The 21,626-nt window shown below is 38.7% G+C and overlaps 1 protein-coding gene across 1 annotated transcript in view; it reads left to right on the top strand.

The window, feature by feature from the left end:
• Nucleotides 1-21,626, top strand: part of CTNNA2 (catenin alpha 2) — a 1,382,498-nt gene that overhangs the window by 1,086,425 nt on the left and 274,447 nt on the right. The window contains exon 9 of the mRNA XM_070379403.1: nucleotides 14,415-14,567. Within this exon, the coding sequence (XP_070235504.1) occupies nucleotides 14,415-14,567 (153 nt within the window). The remainder of the gene's footprint in view (nucleotides 1-14,414; nucleotides 14,568-21,626) is intronic.

A 21,626-nucleotide genomic window follows, 5' to 3' on the forward strand; every position in this document is an offset into this window, starting at 1 on the left:
AAAGAGTAGAATAAAAAGAGATAAAGCATATTTTTTCTCTCTGAACTTCTTGCAATAACTTCCCTGCTTCCTTTGAGCTAATTGCATTACTGTGTGCTGTGCTGTGCTTAGTCACTAAGTAGTGTCCAACTCTGAGATCCCATGGACTGTAGCCCGCCAGGCTTCTCTGTCCGTGGGGACTCTCCAGGCAAGAACACTGGTGTGGGTTGCCATGCCTTCCTCCAGGGGAACCTCCCAACTCAGGGATCGAACCCAGATCTCCCACTGTGCAGGTGGATTCTTTACTGTCTGAGCCACCAGAGAAGCCCAAGAATACTGGAGTGGGTAGCCTATCCCTTCTTCAGGGGATCTTCCTGACCCAGGAATCCAACCTGGATCTCCTGCATTGCAGGTGGATTCTTTACCAGCTGAGCTACCAGGGAAGCCCAATTGCATTACTGCCTTCCCCATTTTATTTTTATGCATTTACTCTCATTTCTCTTATTTGGTGCAATGTTTAAATGTCTTTGATACTAATGTGGCTTTGTGAAGATTTTTCTTTATGGATACTTTTTCCTCTGTGAGATCAGAAAAGATATTGAAGTGCACAACCGAAGACAAATTAAACGCCTATGTCTGTGCAACATTGGAGAAGGCAATGGCACCCCACTCCAGTACTCCTGCCTGGAAAATCCCATGGATGGAGGAGCCTGGAAAACTGCAGTCCATGGGGTCGCTGAGGGTCGGACACAACTGAGCGACTTCACTTTCACTTTTCACTTTCATGCATTGGAGAAGGAAATGGCAACCCACTCCAGTGTTCTTGCCTGGAGAATCCTGGGGACGGCGGAGCCTGGTGGGCTGCCGTCTATGGGGTCGCATAGAGTTGGATACGACTGAAGCGACTTAGCAGCAGCAGCAGCAGCAGTGCAACATTATTGAAAATAGTCAAAACATGCAAACAAACTAAGTGTCCATCATGGATATTGAATAAATAAAGAATATGTAACATATATAGATATAGATATAGATATGGCTTCCCAGGTGGCACTAGTGGTAACTCCAACACCAGAGATGTAAGAGATGCAGGTTTGATCCCTGGGTCAGGAAGATCCTCTGGAGAAAGACACAGCAACCCTCTCCAGTATTCTTGCCTGGAGAATCCCATGGACAGAGGAGCCTGGCGGGCTATGGTTCATAGGGTCTCAAAGAGTCGGACATGCCTGAAGCAACTTACCATATGCACAAACATATATATATATATATATATATATATAATACATGCACATAATGTAATATTATTTAGCCACAAGAAAGAAGGAAATTCTGCCATTTGTGACAACATGGATAAGCCTTAAGAGCATTATGTTAAGTGACATAAGCCAAACAGAGAAAGACAAATACTTCATGATATCACTTATATGTGGAATATTAAAGAAAAAAGTCATATTTATAAATATGGTGAATAGAAAAGTGGTAGCAAGAATGAGGGAATGGGGGGAGGTTGGTAAATGGGTATAGACTTTAAGCTTTGAGCGGAATAAGGTCTGAGGGTCTCACGTAAAACAAAATGACTAGAGTTGATAGCATTGTCGTGAAACTGAAATTTTCTAAGACAGTAGAACTTAAAATTCTGACCAAAAAAGAAGTATGCTAGGTGATGGATATATTAATTAGCGAGATGGGAGGAATCTTTTCACAGTGTATATGTATATCAAATCACCATGACATACACTTTAAATATCTTACAGTTTTATTTCAAACACAATTTTGTCTCAATAAAACTGAAATTAGAGAAAGAATGAATGTCTATCCATTAAAAAGATTTGCAGAGATGTTCTTTCATTGGTTAGATTAAAATTGGGCTTACAACCTTTAAAGTCTCATCCAAGTTTGAGGTTCTATGATTCTTGTTGGCTGGGAGAGCCATTTTTTCTTGAACCATCTTCTTCAGAAAACTTTCATATTCATCAAATGGTTGCAGACTTTTAAAGTTTGTGCAAAATATTTTTGCTATATCTATTTGAAAGTGACCCAGTACGCATCATGCATTCCTTATGGCCCGTCCTATAGGCAGACCATTTTGGTCATTTTAACAGTTTATTCTTCTTCTTGAGTTTTGTGAGTTAAACTCTATCTTTTTATCACTCTGCCCTCTCATGAAAGTGAACTGTAAGAACAATTATGATACATCAACTGTTTTCCTTTGGTTTGCTGAAGAAAATGTACTTATTTACATTGATTAATAGCCCTAATTGGGTAAAATAGACTGGTAGTGCTGAGCTAATACCTTTAAATGTCTTGTCTTAGGCCATTAATATTCCCTTGTCACACATACATTTAAACAGTTGGAAGAAAGCCTTGTGTTCTTGACTCCTGTCAGACTTAACGAATGATTTTGTCAAGTCATTCCTTTCTGCCCTAGTTGATTGATAGCTAAATTTTGGTCTTCTAGCTTATGTAAAAAGTGTTAACTATGTCTTTCAGCTTGTAGGCAAGGGCATTTAAACTATTCTAATAGTCAATTTACAGAGGAATTACATTGCTTGTTTACTAGAGGGGTCGAAGAATGTGCCCCTATTCATCAGAGACACAAGTCACAGGACTCATGAGCTAATGAAGGCAGTATTTATGAGTCCCTGCACTTGCTGGATGATACCAAGTTCAAGGTGTCCCTGGCCCTGTCTGCTTGGGACTCGGGCTCTCAGTTTTGGATATGCCTATGCTCATGGACTATGTACTTAGGATGAATATGATTTAATCCTAAAATCCTCAAAAATGATTAAAAAAAAAACAAACAAACCCTAGAATGCTAGGTTGTCATAGTCCTAAACTTCATCTGCACCTTTCAGAGATGTCTCTATGATAAGGCAGATCCCTTATAACCTGTGTCATCACCAGGCTAATAGATTTTCATACATACTGTAATTATCATCTAAAAGCATGGAAAGTAGATTTGATCCTTTCTGGAAGAACTATCACTTCCACACTTCCATTGCTACGAGTCTTCATTAAGAATCTGAAAATCTACTGTTTTGAAACACTTTGACCAGCAATTTGTAAGATAGTTACATAAAGGCAAGTATGACCCATTGACAGGTTTTTGCAGTAGACATATCTTGACCCATGAGTCCTCCATTTTTTTTTTTTTCTTCACAGACTCCTAAACCCCTGAAAATCAGAGAGTCTCTAGTGAGTGTCCATCAGGCTCCTTTCAGCTACTGGAATGGAAATTCATTAAGACTCTGCATCAGTTCTGCCTCTGGAGGGACAACTGATTCCCTCTAGGGGTGTCCATCTGCTCCTGGGTCTGTTTTCCCACCCTCTCTACTGGGGTTTTCTTCTTTTTGTTCTTATTATCTTGGAGGAAGCTTTCAGAATTCTTTATGCACTGTACTCATCATCCAGAAATCTGGACCATGTGTTTTTCCAGAATTATACACACACACACACACACACACACACACACACACACACACACACATACACGTTGCTTTTGCTTGATATTGTATGCAGAGCTGGTGGAGTTCAGTCATATGAGAGGTTACATATATTAGTAGTTTAGCGCATGAACTCTGGGGCCAGCTTGGGTTCAAATTCTGCCACCGCCACTTATCATCCATGTGAATGTGGACAAGTAACATTCATTTGCCTCAGTTTCCTCACCTATAAAATGGAGAAAATGTACCCAGCTCTATTCAGAGAAATAAATATTATTGAAAGCATTTAGAACAGTGCCTGACACAAAATAGCATTAAATAAAGTCTGTTAATATAAAATACTAGTTTCCCCCAGTTCTTTCCTGCTCTCCTTTTTGCCACTTTTCTCCGTGCCCTGTCACTGCAACTCTGCCTTCTGCATACACCCTCCATTCCGCCAGCCTCTCCTATACTTCCTTATATTGCCTCCAGCACTAATGGGCTCCATGTTCTGCTCACAGTTTTACCATCACCAAGGAAAGCTGCTGGACTGAGACCACCTGGAGATCCATGATGATCCAGCACAGCCTGGCATCCTAAGGCAATATTTCACTCTCTCTCTCCCCATGGAAGCAATTGTCCCTGCCTATTGTGGAGGGAGATGGGTATTTTAGTACAGTCATGTGTACTGGGGCAAAACAGGGAGCCAGCAGAAGGAGCCAAACACCTACTGCTGTTCTTCAGGGTGATCCCTGACCAAGCCTTCCCTGTCCTAGTCCCCATGACTTGTCAGTACAATTTTGAGCTAAATGCTCAAGTTCTCAGTTGCTCAGTCATGTCCAACACTGCAACCCCATGGATTGCAAGCTGCCAAGATCCTCTTTCCATGGGATTTTTCAGGCAAGAATACTGGAGCAGGTTGCCATTTCCTCCTCCAGGGAATCTTCCCAACCCAGGGATCAAACCCGCATCTCTTGTGTCTCCTGCATTACAGGCAGATTCTTTACCATTGAGCCATCAGGGAAGCCCCCTATTTTGAACTAGAGTTTGTTAAATCTATCAGTTCAGTTCAGTCGCTCAGTCATGTCCGACTCTTTGCCACCCCATGAACCGCAGCACACCTTGCCTCCCTGTCCATCACCAACCCCTGGAGTCCACCCAAACCCATGTCCATTGAGTCAGTGATGCCATCCAACCATCTCTTCCTCTGCTATCCCCTCCTCCTCCCACCCTCAATCTTTCCCAGCATCAGGGTCTTTTCAAATGAGTCAGCCCTTCGCATCAGGTAGCCAAAGTATCGGAGTTTCAGCTTCAGCATCAGTCCTTCCAATGAACACCCAAGACTGATCTCCTTTAGGATGGACTGGTTAGATCTCCTTGCAGTCCAAGGGACTCTCAAGAGTCTTCTCCAACACCATAGTTCAAAAGCATCAAGTCTTCGGTGCTCAGCTTTCTTTATAGTCTAACTGTCACATCCATACATGAACACTGGAAAAACCATAGCCTTGACTAGACCGACCTTTGTTGACAAAGTAATGTCTCTGCTTTTTAATGTGCTGTCTAGGTTGGTTATAACTTTCCTTCCAAGGAGTAAGTGTCTTTTAATTTCATGGCTGCAGTCACCATCTGCAGTGATTTTGGAGCCCAGAAAAATAAAGTCAGGCACTGTTTCCACTGTTGTCCCATTTGCCATGAAGTGATGGGACCAGATGCCATGATCTTAGTTTTCTGAATGTTGAGCTTTAAGCCAACTTTTTCACTTACCTCTTTCACCTTCATCAAGAGACAGTTTAGTTCTTCTTCACTTTCTGCCATAAGGGTGGTATCATCTGCATATATGAGGTTCTTGATATTTCTCCCAGCAATCTTCATGCCAGCTTGTGTTTCGTCCAGCCCAGTGTTTCTCATGATGTACTCTGCATATAAGTTAAATAAACAGGGTGACAATATACAGCCTTGACATACTCCGTTTCCTATTTGGAACCAGTCTGTTGTTCCATGTCCAGTTGTAACTGTTACTTCTTGACCTGCATACAGGTTAAATCTATACAAGTAAATAATTGCAGCTGTGTTATTTTTAAACATAGCCCAGGATTTATATAGCCCAGGTCCACATAGAGAAGACTACTGTTAAACCAATGCTTTTGGCCAAAGAACTGAATTGAAATAATGTCAATCCATCAATTGATTGATCAGAAATTTATTTTGATGGTGTTTTCCTGAAAATATGGTTTAGTGACCACAAAAACTTATTCTAGTTAAATGTGTATATTATCAGTTATCTATTGTCACAGTAGTACAGTATAACATTTAAGCAGCATGCAATAATAGCATTTGCTTATCTCTAGTCTGGAGTGGTCACCTTGGTCAAGTCCTCTCACGTGTATGGGTTTGCTTGCTCTTGACTGACCCAAGACAGTCTTGATGGAGATGACTGAGGGGACCTAGTTCTATTCCATGTGTTTGTCTCCTTCCTCCTGGAACAAGCATTCTAGCCTGGGCATATCCTTCTCATGAAATTGGCAGAGAACCAAACCAAGCAAGTCCACTTGACCAAGCAAGCCCACCCCTGCATGCACCATAATGGCCAATATCCATTGACCTTAAGCATGCCACATGGCCCAGCCCAGAGCCAGAGAAGGCAGACAATACAGAGTTACATGGCAATGGGTTTGAGAGGCAGTGGAGAATGGAGTCATTCATATAACAATTCTACTGCAATTATCTACTCAGTGCTTCTTACTTCATCAGCAAGATATTTATCAGCTTTTATCTTGACTGCATAAGTACTCTTAGAGAAAAAATCTAGAGGGCAAGGACTGTTTATCTGGCTAAACTAAACCATCACATGTTTGCTATTTGGAGCCATGCTTTGGTGTTTCTAACAATGACAGTTGTGCTTTGAATTGATCCAGTAGGGCCTGAATTGGGAAGAGGGGTATATGGAGAGAAGCATGAAGCCTGATGAACTCTTCTTTTTTTCTTTTTTAAAGAAATAATTGGTTTTCCTAAAGAAAGAAGCTAGCACACTAATTAAAATGATTTTGCTTCATAGAAGATAGTCAGTGCCATCCGGATAATGAATAGAATGACCAAAGGATTTTGTGTGTTTCTCATTAAAAAAGAAAAACAAAATAAAGTAGAAACAGTGATTATTCTCTAAGTGCTCTTACACAAGCTTCATAAATACGTCTCTACTCCCCCCATATCTGTCCCCACCCCCAGCCCAAACTCTGAGCAGTGCTGTCATTACCGTTGGACTGTGCATTGGTGGCACCTTAGCTTATTCAAGTGGCTTTGGGTAGATTACTGCACTGACTGATTACCTTAATTGACCTTCAGACTGGCTAAAATTTCCCTGACTTAATGAGGTTCAATTTTTGTCAAGCCCCGAGGCTAGATGGCTCCCGGCCCAGACACTTTGTTGCTTTGATTTTTCATGTTTAATAACAATTACACCCCAAAGCTTAAGGAAATATGGTAAAATATGTCAGTGATTGTGAAGAGCTCAGAGCAGCTGTATCCTAGGGAAGACTTAAGGTTCAAAGTTTTGAACCCATTTAAAAATCACCCTCTTACATCATTGTAGTGAAGAAATTAATACTATTATTCTTAACAAGATTTTCCTAAACATCTGTCTAAATGGCAAGACATCTTAAAACAGCCAGCCATTTGTTAAATATTATCAGGGCAGCCTAGATTTGGGTGTTAATATTTATTTCTGAAAATCGAGATGGCCCTGGATTGCTCTGATGCACAGAAACCATTCCACCTAAAGGTTGATGTGCAAAAACTCTTTAATTAAACGTAAGGTTCAACAAAGAAAGAAAGCTTTCCTTCTGCAGGAGAAATAGATTTATTGACAGTAGTGACCTGGAACACTGACCTGAGAAGGGTTATGAAAGAGTATTTGAGCCCAGGATAAAAGAATGCCAGGATTGATTAGTTGTGTCTGGTGTAGGCATAGAAAGGAAACGAGGGAGCATGTTTGCCATTCCTGTCCCACCCAGTTCATAGTTTCTGATCTTGTTTCTTATAAACAGCCCTTCACCTTTAATTTTTTTTCTATAAATGTTTTTATTGTTTCAACCTTCCACCCATGCTTGAGTACTTGAATCATTGCTTTATCAGACCTATTCTTTATTGGCCATTTTTTTGGTTTTGATTAAGCCTCTGAGTTCCTTTCCTATCTTGGGGGAATTCCTCATTATATGAATTTTGATATAGGAAGCTAAAATGGCAAGAACACTTGATTTTACAAAACATTCCTCAAAAAACCTTCCTCCTTCATCCTTGCAACTAAATGTTGACACATGAACCACAGTTAGGGTCTGTATTTTGCCTGGATAAAAATCAGGTGCATTTGCCTAAGACTTTGAATCAGAAGCTAATGACAGAAAAACACAGTGTTAACATTCTGAGTTATTTTCCTTCTTTCAACTAATAGGAGAGCTTTTCTGCTTAAATCTTCCAGAATTAGTCTCTAATGCTTGCAACTAAGAACTTAACTGATACAACAGGTCTTCTAAGGCAGAGCTCCTCAAACTGTATTGTGCATAGGAATCACTTAGACTTTTTATTAAAGTGCGCATTCTGATTGAAATGGAGGTCTGGAATGTGGCCAGGGCTTGCTTTTCTAACAAATTCCCAGGAAATGGCAGTGATAGATGATACTGGCCTGTGGTCCATCTTTTAAGTAAAAAGGATCAAGGAAAGAAAAGGGAACCTGAAAGAAGATAGAATTGACAAGGGGAAAAAAAGATCCATTTCAATGTGTTTTAGTTAAGTTATAGCAGACCAACTGTTATAACTAATAAACTTCAAAATGGGCAACAGGTCCAGTAAGATAGAATTGCATTCTTAATCATGTAACAGTACTGGACTAATATTGTTACCCTGGGTGAGGTTACCCTGGGCAGCATTCCTCCATGCACTAAGGTGTGGGTTGATTGGGGGGAGGGGGGATTGTCCACCATCTTAAACTCATGGCTTCCCAGGTCATCCTGGTGTCACGTCTGTATTTTATCCAGATAAAAATGGAAAAGCCTATGAGAAATATTTCATTTTTTGAAATTTTAAAATATAAAGCATGGGTGTAGGAATCCACACATAATAAGTATTATGCAAACACTCTTGTAACCACTACCTAGGTCAAGAAATGGAACTTTGCCAGCCTCCCTAGAAGCCCTCTTATGTAATCCAAAAGTAATCATTATTCTGACTTTAGAGTGCTCACTTCCTTGTGTGTTTTTGTGGTTTTATCATCCTGATGTGCATCTTCAGATGACATCATTTGGTTTTGCCCACATTTTGGGATTTATCTTTTAGTCTATTAATCTATTGCATCCACTTCATTCCCTTTCTTTTGCTTATACTCCATCTGTTGGAGAACACGGATGGTTAGTATTGTAAGTTTTTGCATTTTGCTGAATACACATGTGTGGTGCCATATGTCCTGTATGTTGTTCTGTCTTTTGTACTTTCTGCAAATCACCAAGGGGATCCAGAGCTTCCACCATATTCAGGTTTGATCCCTTTGACATCACTATGGTTGGGATTGTGCAATTTCATCAGAAGGCACATAGTACGTGATTCTTTCTCTCTTTTTAAAATTGAAGTATAGTTGATAAACAATATTATATAATTTACAGATGTACAATATAGTGATTCACAATTCTTAAACAGCTGTATTTTTTAGTGATTTTTCAAACACTGTTGTTCATTATCTAGAATGAAGACATTTTAATTCATTATTGGTTGGAAAATGGTGATATTCTATCATTTTGTTTTCAATTTATTAAGTGGACTAAATTTAGAGTCAGATATTTCTTTTATTACAAAGAATTTCAGTTCACATAGGAAAGGCAAGACATATTCTTGATTTTCCCAAGATAAGTGAAATTGGTTCCTTGTTGTCCTTTTAAGGTGACCAATTCATCATTATTATTTTTTAGTCCTTATACACTAATTTAAAGTTATTTTATGGGTTTCAGGCCACTGGAATTTTTATTGTTTGAGAAGTTTAAATTGTCTAGTAGTCTCTAATGGGCTTCCTAAGTAGCACAGTTGGTAAAGAATCTGCCTGCCAATGCAGGAGACACAAGAGATGCAGGCTCCATCCCTGAGTAGATCCCCTGGAGTAGGAAATGACAACCCATTCCAATGTTCTTGCCTGGGAAATTCCATGGACAGAGGAGCCTGGTGGGCTACAGTCCATGGGGTCACAGAGCTAGACACTACTGAGCACACACAGACACAGAGATCTTTAATAACCCTTTGCTATTGGACTGTAAAGAAAGCTGAGTGCTGAAGAATTGATGCTTCTGCACTGAGGTGTTGGAGAGGATTCTTGACAGTCCCTTGGACTGCAGGAGATCTAAGCAGTCAATCCTAAAGGAAATCAGTCCTGAATATTCATTGGAAGGACTGATGATGAAGCTGAAGCTCCAATACTTTGGCCATCTGATGTGAAGAACTGACTCATTGGAAAAGACCCTGATGCTGCAAAAGATTGAACGCAGGAGGAGAAGGGGACAACAGAGGATGAGATGGTTGGATGGCACTGCCAACTCAATGGACATGAGTTTGAGCAAGCTCCGGGAGTTGATGATGGACAGGGAAGCCTGGCATGCTTCAGTCCATGGAGTTGCAAAGAGTTGAACACGACTGAGTGACTGAACTGACTTGACTGATCTGGTATAATAAAATGTGGGCTTCCTAGGTGGCGCTAAAGAATTCACCTGCCAATGCAGGTTAGGTGTAAGAGATTTGAGTTCAATCCCTAGGCCAGAAAGATCCCCTGGCAGGAGGGCAGTGGGAAGGAGGGCACAGCAACCCACTCCAGTATTCTTGCATGAAGAATCCTATGGACAGAAGGGACCTGACCTGCTGTAATCCGTAGAATCTCACAGAATCAGACACAACTGAAGTGACTTAGCATGTATGCATAATAAGATATTTCAGGCTTATTTATATATTTCTAGCCTCAAAGAACTTGGAATCAACCATTTCCCCAAGAAGCTTTAGTTTGTTTTATGGTAAAATTGTATTTCAAAAATGTTCATTATTACTGGACTGGCCACTGTTGGACAGAACTGGAAACTATATGTGTGTGTGTTTACTTAAAAATCTCATTTGTTCATAATGGTATTTCTACTTCAGGTCTAGAATAATAGGGTTTTTCCGTAATCTCTCTTTTAAAAAAAGTCTCTTTTATATTACATTGTCTTTCTTCCACACTAACACTTCTGGTTAGCAAGGACACAGGAGATGAGAAATGAAATTTCATAACTGTTTGCTTTGTGTGCATGCTCACTCAGTCATGTCTGACCCCTTGCGACCCTATGGCCTGTAGCCCACCAGGCTTCTCTGTCCGTGAAATTATCCCACCAGGTCTATTGGAGTGGGTTGCCATTTCCTCCTCCAGGGGATCTTCCTGACACAGGGATCGAACCCTCATCTCCTGTGGCTCCAGCACTGGCAGGCAGATTCTTTACCACTGAGCCTACCTTTAAACACAGTAGTGTTAGAATAACAATATTCATGCTACCATTATAATTAAAATCACATAAAATAGTTAAGATCTTTTTTACAAAAGATCCTATTCCCTTTTTCTTTTCATGTTTACATCTTCATTGTCAGAGCTTAAATCCATTTTATATTATACTCTCTCCCATTTGACTATGCTGTTCTTAGTTTTATAAATAAGAATATACTGAATGTTCACTGCCAGTACTTATGTTATGCTTTTTGAGTTATTAGTTGATGTTTTTCTAGTTCTTTTGCCAGGTAAAGTTCATCCTTTAACAGTTTCTCTGTCTCATAAAAATGATATTTTCTGAGTTCTTGCATGTTGATCAAATTTTGTCTGTGGTTTAAATCCTTGAAAGTCAGTTCTGCTGGTTATAAAATTCTTAGCTCACATTTTATTTCCTTGAGGGTCTTAAATGTAATATTTTATTTTCTTCTGGCATAAAACTTTGCTGTTGAAAAGTCTAGTGATCATCTATAAATAATTTCCTTTCCTTTCTTTGCCTAAATACATAAGGATTTACCCCTTTTTTCTTTAGAATCCAATTTTCTTGGTTGATAGTATAGGTTTCCTTTCTCAAGTGCATGAAATGCTTTTTAGAAAATTGTTTATATATTATGTGTATAATATATATTTCTATATCAAATATATGTCTATGTATAATGTATAGAGAATATAATTTCTATATTTTAATAATTATATTAAATAAATAATTATATAAGTAATTATATTTATATAATAGCACTTTAAAATTATATATATCTTCAGGAAAATATTCATGAATTACTGTACTTCATTTTCTTTCCATTTTCTTGCTTTGATTTTCCTCTTTAGGGACCTCTGGTAGCCATATATTGAAATTTCTTTGCTTATCTTCAGTATTTGTTACCTTTTCTCAAATTTTTAAAATCTCTTTTAAAAAATTTTATTTTGCATTTAAAATTTTTTCCTTCTTTTCTCTGTTTCTTTTGAGGCATTTGCTACTGTGTTTATTCATTCTTATTTAGTCTTTTTCAAATGATTTTTCTTTTACTTATAATTCTTTTCTAAGTTTCATGACTTCATCCTTGAATTTCTTCTTCTTCTAATTTATGTTCTTTCATATCTTGCATCATTTTAAGTGCATTTTAATGTGTTTGAAATAGTAGATTACAGTTTTAATTTGTTTTACAGGCATATCTTTCTGGGATGCTTTCAGTTTGTGTAGAGATGACATGTTTTTCTTATAATAGTTTTATGTGAATTTTGACCTTGCTGATTTCAAGTTGCTCATACTTAATGAGAACTCAATCTTCCTGAAGGCTTGGAAAAAGTCTAGAAGAGCAGATAACTCTTCTAGCTTCACAGAGCTCTCACTTCTCTTATTTTATGTAATACTTTAAAATACAGTAGGTTAGACACGAAATGACAAATATTGTATGTAGACAAATTCATAGAGACATAAAGTAGATTTATTAGGGCTGGGAGAAGTGGACCACAGAAAATTCTTGCCTAATGTTTATAGAGTCTCTGGGGTGATGGAAATATTTTGGAAGTGTATGTTGGTGATGGCTTTACAACATTGTGAATGTAATTAATGCCACTGAATTATACACTTTAAGTGAAAAACTTTTATGTTATATATATTTTGCAAAAATAAAATTTTCCTAAGATATAAAAATCAAACAGTGTCTTGATTGGTGAGATAGCTTAGTTCTGACCATTGCCCCCACTTTATCTAGATCTTCTCTTTCTTTTATCTCTGTTGTCCCCAGCCAGTTCAACTTTGATTACATTTAATAGCTTCTCCTTCATGAGGGTTTCTGTCCTGGAGGAGAGCCAAGCCAGGTCAGCTTCAAGTGTCCTCTGCACTGTCCCCTTCAGACTTTATTAGAGGGCTCTGCTCTTTGCCACCTTATGAGGGCAGGCAGGTTATTTAACTTTTCCAAGTCTCATTTTCTTCATCTGAAAAACTGGTGGTATAAGAATAGTCCCTATCTTATAGTATTGTCATGGGGATTAAGTGATACAACATAAAAAAATCTTGGTTGATCTAAATTGTCTGGCACATCACATATGCCCAGAATGTATGAGCTCACCAATAAAAGTATTATTCCCAAGCAGAAATATAACGCACCTTGCTAATGAGTAACTAATTAATGTTAATTTTCCACAAATCTGTTATGTTTTATATGGTAAAATGTCCAACTCAATCCAGAGTTAAACTAAACTACACATACACACAGGGATACCCTTTGGTAATTAGTGCAAAAAGGAACTGAGATTTGTACATTTCCCTTCTTCTGATCAATGATAAATGTGTATGTATCATACTATCAAAAGATTTGCCTGAATACCCCTGAATAGGAATATTTGCTTGGAAAATATACACACTGTTTATCATCTTCTCTTCTGTTTATTTGTATTTGGGGTGTTTTCTCCTTGCACACATTCTGATAATTATGAACAAAGCAGCACTAAGGTAATTGTTCAGTACAGTTCCGTTTCATTTTAATGTGGCTGTCCTACTTCCCATTGAAACAATGTGGGAATGATGTGTAATTATGCATTATTAGAAATTTGGATATGTTTATTCTAAATTCGGAGAAGGCAATGGCACGCCACTCCAGTACTCTTGCCTGGAAAATCCCATGGACGGAGGAGCCTGGTAGGCTGCAGTCTATGGGGTCGCAAAGAGTCGCACATGACTGAGCAACTTCACTTTCACTTTTCACTTTCATGCATTGGAGAAGGAAATGGCAACCCACTCCAGTGTTTTGCCTGGAGAATCCCAGGGGCGGGGGAGCCTATTGGGCTGCCGTCTATGGGGTTGCACAGAGTCGGACATGACTGAAGTGACTTAGCAGCAGCAGCATTCTAAATTACCTTGAAGAATAATTGTCAGTACTTCTTTCTGGAGCATACCAACTATGTCATCATAGCACCTGGCAGATACATTTTTTAAATTGTTGGGTGTTTCATGTTTCTCGCTCCATCAAATACAAACAATGGATGTAGAAAGGACTGGAGACAGTAGAGAGATAAGATTTTCGGGTCACTTCAAGGCCTCGTTCATCATCTAAAGTTCTCCCCACCTGTTGATTGATGCTTACATTTCTTCTTTTTCTAAAAAGCCTGAGTTCTTAAGCTGAATCAGGACTCAAAACCTGAAGGGAGACACTTGGCCAATGAAGGATGTGAGCAGAACTTTGATAAGGACAGTCTATAATGTATTGAGCTACAAGTCATGTGTGTAACTTCTAAGTTGACATATAATACAGATAATTCAGAATCATTCTTGGTCATAGCTCTTTGCCTTCCTTTGATATGATAAGCACCAGGAAGATTAAAAAGAGAGTTGCAACATTACGTCTGTGAACCATGAGAACTGGGGCTTTAGAAAAACTATTCCTAGGAAGTGATTTAATTCATATGACTTAAAGAGTAATGCAGTCAAATAGTTCCTCTGTCCCTTAATTCTATTTTTTTTTTTTTTTCTACTGTAGCTTCGGAAAGCAGTGATGGATCACATATCAGATTCTTTCTTGGAAACCAACGTTCCTTTGCTAGTTCTCATTGAGGCTGCAAAAAGTGGGAATGAGAAGGAAGTGAAGGAATATGCCCAAGTTTTCCGTGAGCACGCCAACAAGCTGGTAGAGGTAAGTCAAGAGAGGCTCGAGACTAGAATTTGTATCAGTATGTTTAATCTCTATAAATGGCTCCTGGAATTTCAACAAACCAGGCTCCTGTGATTTTCCTGGATCTTTCTTTTATCTTCTGGTGACTCCATCCTTTGTAAAGGACACAGGTTTTCAGTAATCTCTCCTCTCTCTATTACACAATTCTAAACAGATTCTGAAATGTATCTGCTAATTTTCCTCAACAGTAAGCAGAGGCAGAAACAGGAGCAATAGAAGGGACAGTCCAAGTGCTGAAGACCAGCTTTGATTTGAAGAAGTAGAATTAAAACTTCCAAATGGAGATTTAGACACAGTTCCCTTTTCTTTCCCATTTCTACTCACCCACCGAAACCTGAATTAGCTGGCCACATTATGAACATTGTAAAAATTAGTCTCCCCTCCCTAAAAGAGATGTTTGGACTCTTGGTAAAGACTCTTGGGACAGTAGTAGGAGTGTAAGTTCAGGTCCTAGGTATATTCTCTGTGTTAGAGACATCTGTAGGAGTTGCTTTATAAATGCAAAATTGTACTGTTTGACTAAAACCCTTGAACTTCCTACTGTAGCCCCAGTGTCTTGAGGTGACATTAGACTAAAGAAGCTGAAAATAGAGTCATGCTTATAATATTATGACAATCTTTCTGGCTCTGTCCCCAAATATGGGGCAAATACCCCATCACCCCTCACATTCCACCTACAGATTCCAAGATTTGGCTTCAATTCCAAGTTAGCCATTGCAGAACCCAAAGTCTTTCCAAGGTTCGCCTTGGAAGTTCTGCCACTTTCAACTTTAAAGAAAGAACAGCTGAAGAAGGAGTGGGATTGGAGTGACAAGGAGAGGAAGAAGAGGAAAGGAAGAATGTGAAATGAGTGCTACAAAAGTTAAAAATATTAATATGCAATAAACAATAATATTAGCATACAGATGCATCATCCCAATATATATAATTCTAGTATTTACATGATAGTTGCAGAATTTATAGAGAACATTAATTAATGATGTGTTGTAGCTATTATCAATAAAGACAGGGACATGAGTTTAAAGTCCTATGATAAACATCTCCTACTTTCAATTCTGCCAGTGTCTTTCTGTAATTCTGTGTACAGCCTCATTTGCAGATCATGTTTGAAGTTCAAATTTGATGTCCTGGGTAAATATGAGGCCAGGGCTAAATAGCTCCCTATTCTTTTTTCCTATCTTATTGGCCCTGGACACAGCCATCATTTCCCCTCATCCCATCTGTATATTTCACTGGAGGGGAATCTAGTCACTCTGGGTGACTCTTGATTCACAACTTGTGCCAGCAGCAGAAGATCCAGGTCATTCAGACGCCACATTTCAGACTGTTGCTAACTTGCTCCCCTTAGTTATTCCTTTCCTTCTACCTGTGTGGTCCCTGCAGCCAGCAGCATTTTGGAATATCCTAATGCCTGGGAGGTGCCAGGACAAGGGTGTACACTGGCCTCTGTTTGATTAGACATGAGCTGGACTTGAAAACATTTCTGCATCTTCTGTGCTTCAAACAAGTGCATCACTGCTAATGCACACATGTCAGAAAACTTGACCACTGGGCTAAGAGTCACACTTTTTCCAATTTGAAAGTGTCTATATGGACCTGGGTACTTTTCTGGGCCTTAGTTTCTGTCTGTAATATAAAAAATTTGGTTGTTATATTGATTTTCATATCTATTACCTTGTTAAATTCACTTCCTAATGCCAAATTTTGACTGTATCCTGTAGGATTTCCTATGTATATAATCATGTTATCTGCAAATTATGAGTTATATTTCTTCTTTTCCAATCCCGTGTTTTCTTTTTTCCTTGTATTATTGCACTAGCCAAACCTTCAACTTAGAAGTATGGTAATAGATATTTTTGTTACCTTTAGATCTCAATGAGGAAATTTTAATATTTTACCATGTATTATATCATTAGCTCTAGATTTCTTGTGGATATTTTTATTAGATTATTTGTCTTCTGTTACTCCGTTTTTAAGATTTTTAAAATTTATGAATATATATAGAATTATGTCATATTTCTGAGACTATTGCATAATTTTTGTCTTCTTTATTCTCCTTCAGAGGTATCAAAAATATGCTTTCCCTCAGAAAATAAGTTAGAAATTATATTTTCTTTCTGTTTTCTGGAAGTGAATGTGTGAGAATGGCATTATATATTTTTTAAATATTTGGAGAAATTCACTGATTTAACAATCTGAGCCTGGGTATTTATTTGAGGAAGAGTTAAAAAATTGCAGATTAAATTTTTAAAGCATAAGACTGTTTAAATTTTCAGCTTCTTTTGGGTCAGCTTTGGTAAGTTGTAGTCTAGGAATTTGTTATTTTCATTTAATTTTCTAAATTTTTGACATAAAATTGCTCATGTCTTCTACCATTTTTAAAAAATGTATTAGAATCTGCACTACTCTTTCTTTTTTTTTTTTTTTTTCCCCATTCATCCCTCATGTGCCTAATTGTGTCTTCTTTCTTTTTCAATGATTAGTTTTGTAAGAGGTTGACCAATTTAATAATCTTTTCTAAAACATAGCTTTCAGTTTTGTAGAATTTTTAAGTTTTATTTAAGACTTATCTTTGTATTTCTTATCTTTGTATTTCTCTTATACAAGAATGCTCTTATCTTTGTATTTCTTTTTTCTGCTCTCTTCTGTTATAACTTACTGGGTTTTTTTTCTAACTTTTTGAAATGAATAATCCTATCATTGATTTTTATCCTTTTTTATTTTAGTAATATACATGTTTGAGACTATAAATTTCTTCCTAAACTATACATGTGTCTGGTTATTTTCTGCTGACCTAATTTTTAGCTCACTCATCCTGTCTCCATCTGTGTCCAATATGCTCGATACTGATCTATTGAGTTCCATTTTTATTTAAGAATTTCTAGTTAATTTTTTTTTTTTTAATGATTCCGGTTTCTGATATTATTCATTATCAGGTCATCTCCTTTAAAAGATATTAATTAGAATTATTTTAAAAATCCAAGTCATAAAACTCCAGTATTTGAATCAATTTTGTTTATGTTTTGTGGTTGCCCTATAGAGTGGTTCAAGCCAGTCCACAGTGGCTTCAACAGAGACAAGTGCTTTTTGTTTTTATCAGGCTTTGGGGTCTGGAGTCAAGATCTCCATGTAGGGGCTGGAGTTTAAATGTTTCTTCAGACTTCCCTTTGGCATAGGAAAAAAGGTGGGCCTTCCTATCAGTTTGCCCAGTTTGTAGCCAGAGGGAAAGGGGGAAGAGTGAGGCTTAAACACTGTCAGCAGCCAAACATTCAAAATGGATTTAAGACTCTTAATTATAATTAATCTCTGGTATTTGCCTGATGACTAGAATATGCCATGTTTCATTTAATTGAATTTGTACTTGTTTAAGTAAATGGTCATGTAGCTCTATGAGGCTTTCAAAATGGAGACTTTAGTTATATGTATGAAACTCCAGTACTTTGGCCACCTCATGCGAAGAGTTGACTCATTGGAAAAGTCTCTGATGCTGGGAGGGATTGGGGGCAGGGGAGAAGGGGACGACAGAGGATGAGATGGCTGGATGGCATCACTGACTCGATGGACGTGAGTTTGCGTGAACTCCGGGAGATGGTGATGGACAGGGAGGCCTGGCGTGCTGCGATTCATGGGGTCACAAAGAGTTGGACACGACTGAGTGACTGAACTGAACTGAACTGAATGGTGACTGTTTGCTATTTGATTTTATCTTGATGATTCTTTATTTCTTTCTCATATGTTGGTTAATTTTTGATTGAATGGTAGACATTCTCATGAATAAATATAAAGAGTCAGTGTCTTAGTCTATCCAGGCTGCTATAACAAAGTACTACACATTCAGTGGCCTGTAAACAACAGAAATTTATTTCACACAGTTCTCGAGGCTGGGAAGTCCAAGACCAAATTTCCTGAAAAGGTGTGTTCTGTGAAGGCCCTCTTCCTTGTTCATAGCTTCTCACTGTGTTCTCACATGCTGGAAGGGGAGATGGATGACTGTGGGGTTCCTTTTCATAAAAACAGTAATCCCATTTATAAAGACTTCACTTTCATAATGTATGAAACTCTCAAGACCTCACCTCCTAACCATCACATGCAGCATTAGGATTTGAAAGCATTAGGATTTGGGAGGACACAAACATTCAGACCATAGCAATGTGGATGATTTTTCTCTCCAAAGAGAATTCATCCTGTCCTCTGACATGCAGCAGAGAGGCAAACCACCTCAGTCTAATCAAAGACTTGAGACTTCTCTGATTTGAGGCTAGTTTATGATTACCTAAGGTATAGTCTACCTTTCTATCCTAGTCCTATGGAATGGTCATCCCAGATGCCAAAAGAGAATCAAATGTAGTACCTAGTATCCCACCTCATCTATGAAGCATTTACTCCAGTTTTTGTTTTCTCATCATCGTGATACGTGTAAACTTTGATTTGTTTTTGTATGCTTCAAGGGACTACTTGGCTCTTGTTATTTGTAACTTAATAGACAAAAATGGTGGGAGAAAGCATTTTCAAAAAAAAAAAAAAAAAAAGCTTATTTTTGAATGTCCCTTTGTTATGGCACCTTAGTTCCAAGCCTTTGCTTCCTTGGCCATCCTGTCCAGTTTTTGCCTCCCCAACCCTAGGAGGTTGCTGAAAACTCTTAAAGAATCATTTTCCTCTCAGCAGCAGCCTTCTATTTGTATCTCAGTTTCTCTTTCCATAGTAAGATTTTCAAATCCCTGGGAGGAAAAGTGAAATGCGGAAAGCTGGGCCCCCTTCAATGAGCATCTCTTTTGAGCTAGTCTAAGTTTTGACTCCTTTGGCTGATGTCTCATGCTTTGAAGCAAATTCTTTTATTTCTGCATTTCTAGTTGTTCTCATCAGGAAAGTGAGATGAGTCTCTTACAAGATTCTTTTTCATGACTGGAAGTGGAAATTCCTGAGAGAACTGGTTGGGATACATTTGTGAGATGATTTTTGTTGTTAATACTTTTAGTCAGAGATTTTTTTATTCAATGGAATGTGCTGTGCTTAGTCCCTCAGTCATGTCCAACTCTTTGTGACCCCAGGGACTGTAGTCCACCAGGCTCCTCTGTCCATGGGGATTCTCCAGGCAAGAATACTGGAGTGGGTTCCAACACCCTCGTCTATTCAGTACTGAAATGGGTTGCCATTTCCTTCTCCAAGGGGTCTTCCTGAATCAGGAATCGAAACTGCATCTCCTATATCTCCTTCACTGGCAGGTATATTCTTTACCAATGGTGTCATCTGGGAAGCCCCATTAATGTAAATCACATAGGAATTATATATTAGGGAATTTTGAAGAAAGAATGAATGAATAATCAATCTCTGACTATCAGTTCAGTTCAGTTCAGTCACTCAGTCATGTCTGACTCTTTGCAACCCCATGGGGGACAACAGCACACCAGCTTCCCTGTCCATCACCAACTCCCAGAGCTTGCTAAAACTCATGTCCACTGAGTCAGTGATGCCATCCAACCATCTCATCCTCTGTCGTCCCCTTCTCCTCCCACCTTCAATCTTGCCCAGCATCAGGGTCTTTTGAAATGAGCCAGCTCTTCGCATCAGGTGGCCAAAGTATTGGAGTTTCAGCTTCTGCATCAGTCCTTCCAATGAACACTCAGGACTAACCTGTAGGATGGACTGGTTGGAACTCCTTGCAGTCCAATGGACTGTCAAGAGTCTGCTCCAACACCACAATTCAAAAGCATCAATTCTTTGGTGCTCAGCTTTCTTTAAAGTCCAACTCTCACAACCATACATGACTACTGGAAAAACCACAGCTTTGACTAGATGGACCTTTGTTGGCAGAGTAATGTCTCTGCTTTTTAACATGCTGTCTAGGTTTGTCATAGTTTTTCTTCTAAGGAGCAAGTGTCTTTTAATTTCATGGCTGCAATTACTACCTGCAGTGATTTTGGAGCTCAAGAAAATAAAGTCTGTCACTGTTTTCATTGTTTCCCCATCTGTTTTCCAGTAAGTGATGGGACTGGATGCCATGATCATAGTTTTTTGAATATTGAGCTTTAAGCCAACTTTTTCACTCTCCTTTTTCACTTTCATCAAGAGGCTTCTTAGTTCCTCTTCACTTTCTTCCATAAGGGTGGTGTCATCTGCGTATCTGAGGTTATTGATATTTCTCCCGGCAATCTTGATTCCAGCTCATGTTTCATCCAGCCTGGCATTTCTCATGATGTAAACCAGACCACCTGACCTGCCCCTTGAGAAACCTGTATGCAGGTCAGGAAGCAACAGTTAGAACTGGACATGGAACAACAGACTGGTTCCAAATAGGAAAAGGAGTACGTCAAGGCTGTATATTGTTACCCTGCTTATTTAGCTTATATGCAGAGTACATCATGAGAAATGCTGGGCTGGAAGGAAGCACAAGCTGGAACCAAGATTGCCAGGAGAAATATCAATAACCTCAGATATGCAGATGACACCACCCTTATGGCAGACAGTCAAGACCTAAAGAGCCTCTTGATGAAAGTGAAAGAGGAGAATGAAAAAGTTGGCTTAAAGCTCAACATTCAGAAAACTAAGATCATGGCATCTGGTCCCATCACTTCATGGGAAATAGATAGGGAAACAATGGAAATAGTGATAGACTTTATTTATCTGGGCTCCAAAATCACTGCAGATGGTGACTGCATCCATGAAATTAAGAGATCCTCCTTGGAAGGAAATTTATGACCAACCTAGATAGCATACTGAAAAGCAGAGATATTACTTTGCCAACAAAGGTCCGTCTAATCAAGGCTATGGTTTTTCCAGTGGTCATGTATGGATGTGAGAGTTGGACTTTAAAGAAAGCTGAGCACCAAAGAATTGATGCTTTTGAACTGTGGTGTTGAGAAGATTCTTGAGAGTCCTTTGGACTGCAAGGAGACCCAACCAGTCCATCCCAAAGGAGATCAGTCCTGGGTGTTCATTGGAGGGACTGATGTTGAAGCTGAAACTCCAATACTTTGGCCACCTGATGCGAAGAGCTGACTCATTTGAAAAGATCCTGATGCT

The sequence above is a fragment of the Bos mutus genome, chromosome 11, assembly GCF_027580195.1.
Source record: "Bos mutus isolate GX-2022 chromosome 11, NWIPB_WYAK_1.1, whole genome shotgun sequence".
Classification (NCBI taxonomy): Eukaryota; Metazoa; Chordata; class Mammalia; order Artiodactyla; family Bovidae; genus Bos; species Bos mutus.